The sequence below is a fragment of the Polistes dominula genome, unplaced genomic scaffold (genome assembly GCF_049000335.1).
Source record: "Polistes dominula isolate Pdom_NZ unplaced genomic scaffold, Pdom_raw_medaka contig_16, whole genome shotgun sequence".
Lineage (NCBI taxonomy): Eukaryota > Metazoa > Arthropoda > Insecta > Hymenoptera > Vespidae > Polistes > Polistes dominula.
This window is the reverse complement of record NW_028301040.1, coordinates 815317-833612: the sequence shown is the minus strand read 5'-3', so window position 1 is coordinate 833612 and position 18296 is coordinate 815317. Positions and strand designations below refer to the sequence as shown.

The following is an 18296-nucleotide window of genomic DNA, read 5'->3' as shown; positions in this document are numbered from 1 at the left end:
TTTTCTTTTTCTTTTCCTAATTTTTTTTCTTTTTTTCTTTTTTTTGTTCTTTCTTCCCCTTTTTTGACGTACACTTATATTATATTATACGTAACTCTGTTATGTAATACTCTGCAGAAGCATAGAAAAAAAAAAGGAGGAAAAAGAATAAAAAAAAAAGAGAAATATAATATATACGGGGATGAATAAAAAAAAAAAAAATTCACCTGTTTTTTTTTTATTCTTTTTTTTTTTCCTTATTTTTCTTCTTCTTCTACTTTGAACTCGTGAAGTTGAAAGGACGTTAATTAGAAAATTATTACTGTATATAAGGTATACAGTATACTATACTACATAAGTTGTATACTATATACTATACAGTACTATAGTACTATATAGTAGTAGTATACTATACTGAATAATACAGTAGTAGTATACAATACTGTATAGTACTGTATATATAGTATACTATACTGTATAGTATTTTAATACATATATTTAACTTATACAGTATACTATACTATATAAGTTGTATACTATATACTATGTAGTACTATAGTATTATACAGTAGTAGTATACTATACTGTATATATTTATATACTATATATTACACAGTACTATATATACATATATATATAACTTATACAATATACCATACTATACAAGTTATATACTATATACTATACAGTATTATAGTACTATACAATAGTAGTATATATGTAAATATAAGTGCTTACATCACCTACGTAGGAGGTGTAGGTTAACACGACAGGTAGATGTTGGTTTTGCAAAAATATAAAAATTCATTGCAGCTTTCGCTTTACTTTTTTTCTCTGTTTTTTTTTTTTTTTTATTCCAGTCCTGTTCTATCCCCTCCCCTTTTCATCCCTGCTTTCCCTTTACTACGGTACACTGCAACCCCTTAATTCAGGAATTTGTTTTTTGACCTCCTCCTCCTTCTCCTCCTTTTCCTCCTCCTCCTCCACCTCCTCTCGAATTACCATTAAATTTTTCTCTGCGTCATACTCGGTTGTTCTAGATAAATATAGAAAAAAGAAAAAAGAAAAAAAAATACTGAAAGTGCAGAAAAAAAAAAAAAGAAAAATCTCGTAGAGAAAAAATTCTTGGCTTTGTTCACTAATGATATCTAAACAATGATGTACTTGTGTCTGTATGTGTGTGTTAGTTTGTGTGTTGTTCAGCGTACGTGTATTATATCACGACTGGTTTCAAAAAATAAACACAAAAAAAAAGGGATTGTTCAAAGTATCCAATTGGTCAATAGAAATTGTTGCACAGATTTTTTGTTTTTATTTGTAAAAATAAAAATATTAATATTATTTTTATTTGAATTAAAAATGAGAGAGAGAAAAAACATTAATTAATTCCGTCCCAGTTTTAAAGAAAATATTCTATGATATATTGTTTTTGCATTAGTTGATTATTATTTATAATATAACCAACAATTATATTATAATGATTTATTTTAAATAATTATTATTACTTTAATAAGTACTTACTTAATAAGTACATATATTTAATTAATAAATATTATTACTTAAATAAATTAATTATTATTTTAAACAATAACTATTATTATATATTATATATACATATATATATATATATATATATTACATTAATAATATAATAATTTATTATATAATATTAATATAATTTAATAATATAATTATTAAATTATTAAATTATATAATTATTATTATATTAAATTATTAAATGATATATTAATGTAATTATTAAATTCTATTATATTAATTATATTAATATAATATTAATATCATTTATATAATATATATATATATATATATATATATATATATATATATATATATATATATATATAATAAATTTATAATTTATATAATAATTATAAATTAATAATTATATAATTATTATATTATCGGAAAACTAAATAAACAACATTTCATTAACAATTTATATACATATATATAATATTTAATAGAAAGAATAAAGAATGATGGATTAATTCGATTGGAAGAACGTTAAATATCATATTATGGATGCCGATGCAATAAGGGAGATAAGGGACAAGGTATATATCGATCGTCCAAGGTATTTCCCATGAGATTGATAATCATATAGCTATATTATAATTTTATTTACTTGGATATGTTACTTGGGGGAAACATTGAGTATACTCATTTTCGAAAGATACATCGAACTGTAATAATCAGTGCTGAGAATATAAACATCGATTATCATCATAATTTTAATAACAAACAATGATTGTTTAAATAAAAAATTCATTAAATATACTAATACAATTATCTTTTAACATTATCATTTTAAATTGATTTATTTGAAGAAATCTCTTTCATTATAAACAACAAAAATATATCTATCATCACCAACCACCACCAACTACCACCACTAACCATCATCATCATTTATAAACGTCAACTTTTATATTCCCATACTTCGATGAGATAAGTGTTTCAAATTGTAAGTGAAAATACTTCATTGAAAGTATACATATATATATACCTATATAACTAGTCCAATAAATCCTTCATTATACGTAAAATCAATCATTTGATGGTTTAATCGATCAACGAATTAACCTTCCCCTAACCAAAATCCTTGGAAAACGATTTTCACGTTGTCGCATCCCTTTCACCGTCGATTTCATTTTCCATTATGTACTTAACTCTCATATATCAATATATGTATATACATCTCTACACATATATACTTTACAAATATATAGTATGTATATATAAGTATATTCATGTGTTACATAAGTGTGATTGAGTTTGTATTTGTATTTATATTTGTCTATGTATATGTTATACATATATATATGTGCGTGTGTACGTGTATAATATGACAATAAGGGGTTCGATCGTATTTCCTATGTAACTGTCATACTTATGTATGCACATGATAAGTATACACAAGTATAGACTACACAATATACACACACACACACACACACACACACGTGTATACCTTATTTGGAATGAGGTGGTTCTAAAATGGCCAACAGATTATGCGATAACCATAGTTAAACGCATTCGCTTCCAAAGCATTAAACGACATCTATTTCCTATCATTGACAGAGTTTGTTAATGGGATTGGAAGGGGGATTGGAATGGGGGAATATAGAGGGAAGATAAGGGTAAAGGGGGTAAAAGGAAAAGGGCAAGTTTTTGCAAAAGTTACCATAACTTCTATTATTATTATCTTTATCGGAAAATTTGCAAGCAATTGGACATACGAATATACTTGATTGCTTTACTATGTATGTATATATATATGTATATGTATGTGATTAGTATGAATAAATAATCTCGTTAAAAATAAAAAAAATTAAAAAGATATTATTGTATCGTAAGAGTAAATTTCTTTCTTTTTTTATTTATTTTTTTTTTCTTACGATATGATTAAAATAATATTTCGATTGGTTAGACAATATTAGAAAAGAACACGCGACGATGATAACGATGTGTTTGTTTTGTACGTATATATATATATGTATATATATTGTATGTATGTATTCAAAGATAATAATACGTTTGCATTTAGAAATCGTACGTTGTTTGATCTATATTTGATTTTTAATCTATTTATATCTAATCATATTGCTTTTTTTTAATAGATTTTACGATATTTATAATATATTAACAAAATTATATTATTATATATAAATAAATTAATTGAGCAATAATAATTAATCATTTAAAAATTATATATTACATATTTAAATACACACAAAAAAAAATATATATATATATATATATATATATAATTAATATAATAACAAATAAAAATATAATATTTAAACGTTTTTCGGATATTTTATTTTTACTGATAAATATGAGAGAGAAAAGTTACAAATTAAATTGTATCAAAAAGAGAACGTAACTTGTTTTTTCTTTTTTTTTTTTTTTTGTAAAAAAATATGGAAAGAAAAAAATACAACCAAAAAAAAAAATAAAAAGAAAGAAAAAAATTAATTGGAAAATTAAATGTTTTCAATCTGACTGTAAATAAAAATTGACTAAACGTATACGCATACATAGATACATATATCTGTTTGACTATTATCATTGAATACGTAAACGTAAAACGATTCTCAACGAGACTAATTAATTATTACTTTGAAATCTGAATTAGTAGCTACGTTATCTATCTATCTATCCATGGGTCACGATAAATTAATTATAATCTATATGCTTTAATTTAATCAGATGCTTTCAGGAGTGAAACACTTATGCGTTAAGTCAAAGCTAAAAGCCCTTTTATCCGTTGCAATACAGATTTAACGTAATTCGATATAGAATATTTATTTAAAAAGTAAAGAATTTTTCTGTTTTTCTGTTTTTCTGTTTTTCCCCTCCCCCTCCCCTCCCCACCCATCCCTCCGTTCTTTATTTAGTTAATTTATTTTTCATTTTCGATTAAAATGACAGAAAACATCAACGTGACATTTGTTTGTTTGTTAATTTATTCGTATCATTATAAGGTTTACTTTTACTTCTTTTTCTTTTTTTTTGATCACGTTTTATACTTTAATAATTATTATAATTTGAAATTAAAGGTTTATATTCCTTTTTGTTTTTTTTTTTTGATCATGTTTTATACTTTAATAATTATTATAATTTGTAATTAAGGGTTACTATTACTTTTTTTTTCCTTTCGAACTACGTTTTATACTTTAATATTTATTATAGCATGTAATTAAAGATTTCTATGACTTTTTTTTTTCCTTTTTTGACCACGTTTTATACTTTAATAATTATTGTAGTTTGAAATTGAAGGTTTCCATTCCCTTTTTTTTTGATCATGTTTTATACTTGAGTATTTTATTATAATTTGAAATTAAAGGTTATTACTATGACTTTTTTCTTTGCCTTTTTTAACCACGTTTTATACTTTAATAATTATTATAATTTGTAATTAAAGGTTTCTATTACTTTTTTTTTCTTTTTTTTTTTTTGATCATGTTATACTTGAATACTTTGTTGTAATTTGTAATTAAATGAAATTATAGCGTCATTTATAAGGGTATCTCGTTTGTTAATTTTAAATTATTAAATTTTGACAAATTTTTGCGAATTATTTATACCATTATTATCATAATTATTTATTTTCTTTTTTTTAGTATTATTATTATTGTTATTAAGAAGAAGTATAAAAGTCTAAAAAAAAATAATAAGAAGAAGAAGAAGAAACGTCGTTTGATGTTTCTTTATAAATTTTTAAAGTAAGGAAACCAATGAAACCCATTTTACTTTGTGTATTTCTTAAATTCTTCTCGTTAAGTATACATTATTATTATTATTATTATCATTATCATCATCATCATCATCATCATCATCATCATCGTCGTCTTTTCGTCATCGCAATTGTTATCATTATAAATGAGAAAATGAGTAGAAAAGATAAAATCGTGAGAGAACAACGTTTTCCCCCCTTTTACGAATCCACTTTTCGTATTCTTTATTTTTTTCTTTTCTTTTTCATTTAAATGTTTCCGGTTGTTTTTTCTTCTTCTTCTTTTTTTTTATCTTTTTTTTCTCCCTGAAATGACAAACGTTTTCCTGCTAACGAGCCTAGCCATGATGCAATTTACCATCTCTAGTACCTCCGATCATTATTTTCCTTGTTCGTTTGACACTTCGTTCGTATTTTTCTCTTTTTGAAATATAAAAAAAAAACACACACACACACAAGAAAAAAATATTCAAAGCTCTAAGAAAAAAAGAAAAAAAAAGAAAATTAATAAGATTTTATTTAACAAATAAAAAAAAAAGTAAAAAAGACAGACAAGAATCAACGAAGAAGAAGAAAACACATAAATGAAACGAAAGGAAAATAATTAAAAAAAAAAAAAGGGCACGATGTAAATTAAAAAAAAAAAAAGAAAAGAAAAAAACACACACACACAAAAAAAGGGCAAGAGCTTTTTAAGTTATTTTTTGAAGAACCCTTGTCTTGATGGGAGACTGTGTTTAAAAGCTCCGATTTAATGAGTTTTAATGCAACCAAATTTACGGTTCAAAAATAAAAAAAGATAAAGAGAAAGAATAAGAGAGAGAGAGAGAGAGAGAGAAGAAGAAGAGAAGAAGAGAAAATAAAATATTCTAGTGCAAAAACCGACACCGCGAGGTGTGATGATAAAAAAAAAAAGAAAGAAAAGAAAATAGTTCGAGTAAATTCGTACCAATTAATTCTAGTTGAGTCGATAAATCAGACTTTAAAGTACGTATCGATCGTTTAAACGAAAACTCGAAGCAACATTAAACTCAAATAAACAAACAAAAATTTATATATATATATGTAGAGAAAAAAAAAAGAAAAAAAAAATAATGAGCAATGAAAGATTTCCAAAATTGATGCATTTTATTATATTTTGTACCCAATATAAATAAGCTCTATAGAGAAAAAAGCGTTCATCAGATGAAAAGGGTAGATCTACCCGAACGTTTGGCAACCGACTAGTTTGAAAAAGGATTTTTACCCTCCCTCATTAGACAAATATCGAAAGCAAAAAAAAAAAGGAATAAAGAAATAAAATTATTATTTTATTATTTTTGTTCATGCAAGATTCATTTAAATTTGTCATTTGTTGTAAAATAATTCAATTCGTTTCATTCGTACGAGAATGAAAAGTCTAGAAAATAAAGAAGTAAAATAAAAAAAATAAAAAAAAAATTGTTTACAATTGAAAATAATGAATGATGCAAAAGAGAAATGTATGATCAAACCCATTATTAAATAAAATCGGTGAGTAGCTCCACTCACCGTTAATGGGGTGGAGCTTGGTGTTGGGCATCTTGCAATGTGCGGTGTGAAGAACTAGCTCACCGGTTTCGGCTGCAGCTTGCAATAGCATCTGCTGATGATGGTGTTGTCTCGTCGATGATCTGTGATGGTGGATGCTGTTCAAAACGATGTTGCTCGATGTTCTGCTTAATGCTTTACGTTGTCTAACCGCTTCCTTGTAGATCTTGCAATACATCACTATCATCACCAGACCAGGTATCCAAAAGGATACGCACGAGCTGATCACTGCATAAGGACGATTCACTATGAATGCACAAACCTGAAATAAATCAAAGAAGATATTCAATAATTATTTTTTTTTTTATTTTTATTTTATTATAAACGAATAAAGGTATATTATATTAGTTATGATAGATTTGTTTTTTGTTATCTATAATTAATTAATATTATTTATATGTATCGTAATATATATATGTAATTACATTTAATATTAATTTAATATAATTTTAATAATATTAATTATTATTATATAATTATATATATTTTATAATATAAAAATATATAAAATTTATATAATAATAAAATAAAATAATATATATAATTAATAGATTATAATTATCAATAATATTTTCTAACAAAATATTAAAGAACAATTTTTGTTCTATTACATTACATTAAAATAATCAGGATTGGTATTCTTAGCCATAGGTACAAACTTATCGATAATAATATTCAATAATATTTAATAAAAATGATTATTAATAAATAAATAAAATAATCATATATATTAAATGTTTTGATTTAATTGAAGAATTAATGAAAAAAAAAAAATATATATATATATATATATATATATATATATATATATATATATATATATATATACATATCTCTAGAATAAAATACATTTAATCTATTAAATAATGTAACAACTCAAACAAGGTATATCAGTTTTGTTATATTAGAAATATTAGCCAGGTGATAGGCATTTTAAGGTCTACGATCAATAGTAATCCTCTTATAAACGACTAGCACACAGGTGATGTACGTTATATTAGTTAAGGATTCGTACCACCTTACCCTACCTATATCTTCCTTAGGTAACCGGAGCATCGTACTTAGAACTGTCATGAGATATTTTTATCTTTAACAAAGAGAGAGATAAAATAGAGAGAAAGAAAGAAAGAGAAGATAATTTTAAATCGAGTTGTTTCTTGTTTTTCTTTTTATTTCATTTTTTATTTTCTTAACGAGTATCTAACAACTAAAAAGTAACTTTTTTTATATAACAACCGAAGAATTTTATTTATAACAGTATTACGTTCTCCCATCAACAAGGATAGTGTCTATTTTCGTGTTTTTGATTCGTTGTAGCTCATTAATGTAAAAATAACTTTTGCCGAGAGTAATCTTGAAAATAATTTTTCAATTAAAAATTTCAATATTATCTAGAAGATAGAAAAAAGAAAGTAAGAAAAAAAAACGAAGAAGAAGAAAAGTTATGAACAATTTGATATACATAGTTAATTTTATTAAGGATAAATATAAGAGTAATAATATTGAAAAGTAATAAATATAATTTAAAATAAAAGAATTGTTCATTCAAAAAAAAAAGAAAAAAAAATCAAATATAAAAAAAAATATAAAACCAAACATATACATACCTCGGGATTTTTAACCATGAATTCAAGATGTTCTTCTGTGGTGTACCATCCCATAAAAATAGGTATAAAGCTGATTAGAGCTGGTAGGATCCATGCACTTCCAAGCATACAACCGACAGTACCTTGTCTCATGATGACAGTATATTCGAGAGGGCTCACTATTGCATAATATCTATCAACACTGATACAACAAAGATGGAGTATAGATGCGGTTGAGAAGTAAACATCCAACGAACTCCATACGTCACACATGAAACGACCGAATAACCATCTGCCACCTGATAATTCGACCGATGCATTGAAGGTCATTGCACACATGGCAACCAACAAATCGGCGGCTGCCAAACTAACGACGTAACAATTTGTAACAACGCGTAATCTTCTGTGTCTTCTGACACTAGCAATGACCAATGCATTACCTAATACAGCTGTTGTTATTATACTACCCATTATAATACCTTTAATCACTACGACAAATACATTCACATTTTCCGGTAAATTTTCAACGGTTGGATTTTCAACCGGTACCGATGTAACGTTGTTACTACCACCACCACCACCACCACCAGCGGAAGTCGTGCTAGCGTTACTTCCTGTAGTTTGAGTCGGATCCACCACCCTACATGGTATACTCATCGTTACGGCCGCTGCCGCCATTACGTTCAACATGGCGTAACTGCCCTCTCGATTATCTCGACCCACTCTTCCAATAATTTCAATATTTTTTTATTAACGATCAGCATTATGTCAATCATTTAATCATTTAAATCATTTACGTCGATTTATTTGTGTATTTGTATGTGTGTGTGTGTGTGTATATCATTGGAAGATTATTTGAATCCTCTTATTGATTATTTTCATTTATTTTTATATATTTATATTTAATTATTAGAATTATTGTATGTATGTGTGTGTATGTGTGTTTTTGTGTATGTACGTGAATTAGATTTTATTTCATCTTCCAGTTATTTTACGACTCCTCGAGAGTCTTTCTCGTGGATTCTTGATAAGACATTTTCTTCTTCTGGCCCGAAGAGCCACGTCGTACAATCTCAGTGAGTTTTTCATTGGGTTCATAAAACGTTGATTGCTAAAAGTTTTCTTTCAATTTTCTTTGTTATGCTGCGTCGTCGCTTGTATGTGCGTCGTGTATGCGTGTGTGTTCTTTTTCTTCTTCTTCTTCTTCTTCTGCTTTGTTTATAATTATCGTTCGATTATCTTCTCGTTCCTCAAATTCTAGCAACTAAAATTTCACATTTTAACACATTCATGGCCGATAGATTTTTTCCATATCTAATACTAAAGAATCGGCAAAATATTTAAAATATAAAATGACGTAAATTCACGTCATCGGTCGCGAATGTGTTAATAATTAATTAATCTATTATTATAATTTTATTCGTCGACTTGTTCTGTTTTTTTTTTATTATTATAATCAAAATCTAATCGCGTTCGTACGTGCGTGCGTCCTCATGTGTATTTATAGAAATAAATATCGATAAACATCTTCCTAGATATTAGATAAATAATATAATGAAAGAAAGAATAAAAATAAAAATAAAAATAAAAATAAAAATAAAAATAAAAATAAAAATAAAATAAAAATATACAAATACAAATAATACATTCGTTCGTAAACTTATACACGTTTCAATTTGACTGTAATACTTGATTAGAGTTTGACGTGCTACGAGTAAATAAATTTCATCGAAATAAGATAAATATTAGGGGGCTGAGGAAAAAAAGAAAAGAATTGGAGAATGATATTTGGAAAGAGAGAGAGAGAGAGAGAGAGAGAGAGAGAGAAAGAAAGAGATAGATAGATAAATCGAATCGAAAAGTGGGAGGGTGGCAGGAGGAGGAGGAGAAGGAGGAGAAAAAATAAAGAGATTGTGAACACGAACGATATCGTGAATAAAAAAACGACCTGAATGTTTGTAGACACGAGCCACACACACACACACAGACACACATATACAGATACATTAAAAAGAATGGATACTAGATAGATAATATTACAATGTAGATTACGACAGTAAAAGGGTAAAATTTTTACGGTAGAAAAAAAAAGAAAAAAAGGAATTTTTAGATTCATTCTACTATGTAATTTTTTGTATTCTTTCGTGATGTTGTATATTAAGACAAGAGAATTGATGTGATATTTTTGTTTATGCATAAATAGATTTTGACAAATGGGTCAATAGAAAAAAAAAACAAATGAAAGTAATTATATCTGAAATATAATTCACATTAACCAACTCATTAGTAACTGTTACAATATTAAATTACTGTATAATGATATTCGTATTCAATCAAATAGAACGATTTTTTGCAAACAATTGTTTTATTTTTAATAAATATAAAATAAATGGGTTAAAATATTAAATAAAAAAAAAGAAAAGAAAAATTGTATGTCTGTGTGTGTGTGTGTTGCAAAAATAGTTTTATTTGGTTAATATGAATATCATTATACAGTTAATTGAATTTATTTAATTTAATAATTTTCGTATTGTGGCGGTTAATTGGTTGAAAAAAAAAGAAGAAATAAAAGTTAATTAATTATACAAGACAATTTATAACAATTAACACTTGTCTTATATTTGATGGTAAACTTTAATTACATTATCAACGTAATTTTACGCGTTAAACGACAACGTCAACTACGACACAACGAAAAAGAAAAAGAAAAAGAAAAAGAAGAAGAAGATGACGGAACTTGTATTTAAGAGGAAAGAGGTTAACAACTTCCCGGAAGCGATACGTGCCGCTCGAAAAGCGGATATCTCGAGTACGACTGTGACCTCGAGATAGAAAACGTCTCGCCATTTTACCCCTCAACCATTTTACCTTACCTACCCCCTTCTTCCTCTACCGCCCCCATCCTTCCCTAACATTCCTCTTAACTCATCCACACTTACACACAGCTTTTACGTTTGTACGAAATTTATTTGAAAGCTTTCTGAAATTGATCTGTTTTATATCACAAAATCTGATGACAAATTCTCAGTCATATCTAATTCTAAGATAATATTATTATTCAAGATTGTATACAAGTGTTAAGATAATGTATATTTTATACAGGATGATTTTGGTAACATGTGAACAATTTTAATTAATCTTTTGAGATTATTTACGTATTATCATTTAATTGAATAAATAATTAGGAATATGATTATACAATGTTTTAAAATAGAAGAATAGGGTGTTCACTGATAATTAGTTTTTTTGTAAATTATAATATTTTTTTCTTTCTTTATTTTATTTTGCAATTATTTATTTCTATTTTCATGAGATTATATTATATAAATATAATAATTATTATATAATTATATATTATATTACCATAATTATTATATAATTATATAATATAATAATTAATTATATATTATATTATATATTATTTATTTTATTATTTAATATAAATTATACACAGTCATAAAAAAGATGTCTAGTAGTTTGTTGCCGAACTTCTTACTAGGACATGATGGATTTTTTTTTTCCCCCCGGGATTTGAACTCGGGAACATACGATTAACTGTATGGACATTATTGGATGGTGTGATTTGCCTCACTGAGCCATGCGAACTTGTAATAAATTATATATAAAATAATATAAATAATATATATATAAAGTAAAAATAATAAAAATAATAAAATTGTTATATTATATTATATTATATAATATATATAATATTAATTAATAATAATTTATTAATAATTAAGTATTTGTTCATTATTTGTTATAATTAAAAATATATAATTTATATATTATTACGGTTTATAATATCATTTTAATTCGATTTGAAGTACGATATATTGTTGTGTTTTTATTTTTTTATTTTTTTATTTTATTTTATTTTATTTTATCTTGTCAATTTTTTCTCCATTATTTATATCGTCGATTCATCCAACAACCCCACACAACTTTTCAATATTATTATGAATTACCACGCGAACCATCTAACTTCAACGCTTATTCTTCATTTTTCATAACGATTTCTGCTCGATCCGTTATTTATAGAGTATGCTAGGAAAATATTAGATATTATACCAGCATAGTACACTCAAGATCGATGATAGTTTTCGATAGAAGAAAAATGAAAAATAGAAAAAGAAATAAAAAAAGACCTTTTTTTCTTTCTAATTTATTTTTTTTTCTATTTTCTTTTAAATATTTTTTTTCACGTTCGAAAACATATAAAATAAAAAAATAAAATATAATAATAATAAAAGAATAAAATATAAAGCAATTATTGCATTTATTCGAACGTAAATAAAACGTCAAATGTATTTGGTAATTTTCTTCAAAGTAAAAATATTCTTTTTTTTTTCAATCAAATTCGAACAAAAACTAAAAAAAAAAGATCAAATAAACTAATTTATTTTATATGTATATAAAGTTTTGTTCATTCGAAAAACCCACACAAATTCAATCTTTCATAATATTCGCATGAATGATTTTAATTGACACGCCAAATGCAAAAATCGTATCTCGACGTGTGATATTTTTCATCTAAAAAAAAGAAAAAAAAATTACTTTCTTCAATTGGTGGAAAAAGGAAAAAATCTCAAAATAAAATTTCTCTCCTTTTATATATTTATATTATAAAACATCAAACACAATTTATATTTTTTACGTTGATACGAACACGAAGTATGAATTTTCATCAAAAATAACAAATGTTTTCAATAAATTTCAAATTTGAAAGAATATTTTTATACACATGAATGAAATTCATCATTTTTCTTCTTTTCTTTTTGATACTTTCTATTTTTTTTTTTTTTCGTTCCATTATTTTTCAATAATTTTCAACTAGTTTTATAAATCGAACAATTAATTGAGATTAAATCGAACTTGTAATAATTGCAGTATTATGAACGAATATCCAATTAGAGAATCAAAACTTTGAATGTGGAAAATTTGAAAGATAATACTTAAATGATAAAAATAAAAATGATTAATTTTTCATTAATAGAGAAAATAAAAAATGATTAATTATTCATTGATAAACAAAATAGAAATAATTCGAATTCGTCGAGTAATGTCCGGTTTGAAAGTATTAATAATTGATCGAATAAAAATTGAGATAAAAAAAAAAAGAAAATAAAAATAAAAATAAAATAATGCACGGTTACTACATGTAAATACTTTGCTATACGTGTGTATATGTACATGTGTCCGAGATGAAAACGATGGCAAATGAACTTGTCGATGTCGAAGCACGAAATCCAATTGGGAACAATTAACGAGGCTATTGGTGTTCTGCTGACAAATATCCGACTACGAGGCCAAATTCGACGATTCGAGCATCGAAAAAATTTCATTCCCAGATAGAAGAGTCCTATTATTGATTTTAATACTAATCCTTTCTTTTCCTGAAAAATAAAAACAATGAAAAAAAAAAATGGATCATTTTTGTTTATTCGATTTAAATATCACATTTTCATATGAAATTAGAATAAATTATTCGTATTAATCTTTACACTTGTTAAATCAAAAAATTAAATTAATTTGAACGATTATTTTAATTAAAAAGAAATAATGTTAAACTTTTTTAATTATATGTAGTATAATAATATATTTATTTAATATAATTATTAATATATTTAATTATAATTATATATATAATATTATATATTTATTTTAAAATAATTTTAATTAAAGAAAGAAATTTTATATTATTTTAATAATATATTATCGATATTATAATTTATATATTCTATATATTATAATTATTAATATATATATAATTATTGTAAATTAATTTTAATAATATAAAAGAGATTTTAATTAAAAAGTAAAAAAAAAAAAAAAAACATTATACGTAATCGCATAGAAAATAAGAATAATGCAAAAAAAAAGAAAACGAAAATAAAACGCAAACGATGTGTATAATTTTTTTTTTTTATTTTTTTTTTTACGGGGAGAAAAAAAAACAAAGTAAAAAATAAGACAAATGATATTCCGACTGGTTTTAAAAGAAATTTGTTATTGCTTGTAACCTTCGTGAAAAATTAAACGATTTAACAGTTTGATCGTGACTGAAATAAACGATCAGTTCTAATACTAGAACGATGTACGATATGCGATAAGGGATGAATGATAACATCGACGAAACCGTGGACGAGGATCAGCTGTTACGTGGTTTCGATGAATGATAATTTAAAAAAGATAGCAAAGAAAAGGAAAGATAGCAAAAAAAAAAAAAAATACCACACGATGCAGATCGATTTAACGAGCTTCAACACAACCAACATACGAGACTTCCAACTATTATCTCTGTGAACTTGTTGTATGTATAAAGGAAACTTTATCTCGAAAATAATAGACATTCGCTCGAATAAACTAGAAAGGTGTTCAATATTATTTTTTTTTTTCTTCATTATTTATTATATGTATACCTATCGTTTGTTAAACCTACTGCAAAAATGATAAACAAGAGTTTATAAATCTGTTTGATTAAAAAAAGAAAAAAACAAAATTGATCTACGTAAAATTCGTTGAACAATAATTCGTCCCATGAGAAATAACAGATAATTATATTTTATTAAATTAAATATTCAGACAAGTTAGATAAGATAAAGAAAAATAATTTTTCAACGTGGTATAATACGCGAGATCTCGTAGTATGAAAAGAAAAGAAAATTGTGTGTATCTTTAAAAAAAAAAAAAAAAAGACAAGAAAAAAAGAAACGAATAAAATTAACTCAAAACGTCATGAATTTTTTATTCAATGTTTATCAATTATTTAATATCAATTACGAAGAACAACAAACTTTTGCAAGAATTCTTAATGGTGTTGAATTATCAGAAAATAAATATGAAATATTCGAATTGTATTTAATTTTAATTTAAACTATCATCGAATTACATGAAGTTACAAATAAAATGACAAATTTTATAAAACCAAATAACAAATTTTCTTGAGAAATATTAAAATACGATAAATATTCTCTTGAAACGTCTATTATTAGGTTAAATAACGGATAGACAATTTTCAAAATATAATTTTTGTAGAAAGATTAAGTCACGGAAAAATATCTGTTCGGAGAATTTTGAAGATAGAGAAAAACTTCAAATAAAAATAATTATTATTATTATTATTATTATTATTATAAAAAAAAAAGTAGGAACGCAAGATTAATACTTAAAAGGTCTTAACACTATTATTCGTTAGGTGAAATGTCTTGAAATTAATTAATACGTGAACTTGCACATGCATATTCATATCATCCTTTTCGCATGCCGTACCTGTTATGTTCATTATCACTATATTACTTTCCTCCTACACCCCTCCCCATCCCTTTTCTTTTAATCTCCCTTTTTTTATCCTCTTTCTCTATCTTATTTTTTTTTTTATATATATATATATTGGATTAATCGAAAAGTGATTTTGTGTTATTTTCTTTTTGGTGAAAATGACGACAATTTTCGTTCCCAGGTTTAAACCTAGGAGCCCTTCAAGTTGACTTAAATAGTTGAATTTCATAAATTTAACCTCTCACCGATTTTACGATCTTTTGGTATTTACTGGTTTGCATTAAATTAAGGACTTTATTGTATCAGGAAAAAAAAACGAAATTACTTTCCGAACAAATCCAATACATAATTACAAATAAATTGAAAAAGAAAAGAATCTTTTTATAAATTCGAGAGTGGTTCCATCGATTTTCTTAAATGATGAAATAAACACAAAAAAAAAAGAAGAAAAAAAAATATCATTTTCAAGGACAACACACACACGAAAGTCACCAACATACTGTACAATCTAATTAATAATGACCACAGTAACATGTTTTTTCATTTTTTTTCATCGAAATTTCTATTTTTTTTTTCTTTTGAAAAAATTTAATTAATCTTACAATTAGATGAAGAAAAAAAAATAATAAAAAGTATCGTCAGATTCAAATTTCTATTCATTCATCTTATTATCGTTCCCTACTATTTTGTTTACTTGCTACCATTCTTCTTTACTTTATCATCATACCCCTCAAACATCATCATCATCATCATAATTATCATCATCATCATCATAGTCAACGATCATCAACAGATAGATAATTAACATTATTATATAACAAAATAATTAAGACGATATCTCGTTTCAATCAAATTTCATTTCGATTCATCTGATATTAAAAAAACAAAAACAAAAAAAAAAAAAGAGAGAAAACAATTTGATTATCGTTTTATATTGGTGATTATTATTGATAAACAAATCTTAATCATTGTGATTAATATCTTTGTTTTGTGGTATCCAAAAAGTTGAAAGCTTTTCTTTTCACGATAAGGATTAAAAAAAAAAGAAAAAAGAGGGGAAGGATAAGAGGTATAGGAGAAAAGAGGGGTTGTATGAGTAAAAGAGGAAAGAAGAAGAGTCTTTAGAAATACAAATTCAAAGTAAAAAAAAAAAAGAAAAAAAAGGGAAAGAGAGAGATAGATAGATAGAGAGAGAGAGAGAGAGATCGACGGATCGAGAACACTCGACTGACACGACGACTCTTGACCCTAAAACCTGCATCGTCCAGGGTCTACGCCGTTCGATGAATCCAACGTCAAGTATCGATTAAAGTTCCGCGGGAAGTGCAGCCTACGACGAATCGTGCAACCCTAACTTAAGTAAGTACATCTCATACATATAAATGTAATTATATGTCTATATATGTATATGTATATACATATAGTCATGTGATCCCGTAAACAACCCCCTAAGAAATTCTACCACAATCAAATACAACCGATATAATACATTTCCCTATTTTCTACCCTGTAAACACTCCAATTTAAAAAAAGAAAAAAAAACATACGTGTATTGTTATTTGTAAGAAAAATTTTTTTCTTAAGCAAAAAAAAAAATAAAGAAAAGATTTATTTTCCTACATGACAAATTAATCTCAAAATTAATCATTAATTTCATAAACAAAATTTGTCAAAATTAATCAAACATGTATTTCACCTAAATTACACTTTTGATCGTGTATCAAAAGACACGCACACTCACGCACGCACGCACGCGAGCATATGCCCACACACACACACACAAACAGAGAGACACACATACATATACGTACATATAAATTGAAAGGATTAAAAAAAAAAAAAAAAAAAAAAAAATATACTCTGACTGAGATGATTAATTAAAGCATCAGGATATGTTAATTGTTTTTTAATTTTGCATTCACATAAATTATTGACATAAAAAATTGATCAAATTGTCGCAACAATTAATTCGTTGAATTAATTAATTAAATCGAATAAAACGTTTTTAGTATCGCGTAAGGTAATTTTCGCGCGCGTAAATGTAACCTTTCATTCATCGTTTTGAAACGAGACACCGTAGCATGCGACGAAGTAGCAAATACGGAAGGGTTGCAAAGACCAAGCGTGCTTTTAAAGTTCAGCCCGTACCGCGTAGTCAGGGCGCACTGTCCCTTCTTCCAATGAACAATCGAACATTTCAAGAAGTTGCCGCTACGCGGCGTTACCAACGAACGTACCGAAACGACGGCGCAGCCGAAACGACGACCCTTTTGACCGATTCCAACAACCCCCACTACTATCATTCCTATTTTACTCCTGCTTTTATCATATCACTATATACTTTACTTTTTTTCCAACAACCACCCCCCACTCCAACCCACCCTCCCATCCACCCCCTATCCATTCCATTTTTGGCTCTTTCTACCCGATCGTTTCAGAATTAATTTCTTATTGCACTAAGGATTTACGATCTGTACGGTAAACATCTTGGCCGCCATTTTGGTTCAATTTTATACAATTCGAAATATTCTGAACATTTTATATATATATATATATATATATATAATACAAACGATTTAAAGAATTTAAATAACGAAAAGTAGGAAAGATTGTAAATAAAT

The 18296-nt window shown here is 25.7% G+C and overlaps 1 protein-coding gene across 1 annotated transcript in view; it reads right to left on the bottom strand.

Moving 5' to 3' along the window:
• The window catches only part of LOC149031776 (octopamine receptor beta-3R-like), an 87567-nt gene extending 69718 nt beyond the window's left edge, over positions 1-17849 (bottom strand). The window contains exons 1-3 of the mRNA XM_089174583.1: positions 17487-17849; positions 8416-9658; positions 6833-7070 (exon numbers count right to left, since the gene is read on the bottom strand). Of these exons, the coding sequence (XP_089030709.1) occupies positions 6833-7070; positions 8416-9084 (907 nt within the window). The 5' untranslated portion in view covers positions 9085-9658; positions 17487-17849. The remainder of the gene's footprint in view (positions 1-6832; positions 7071-8415; positions 9659-17486) is intronic.
• Positions 17850-18296: the final 447 nt, after the last annotated feature.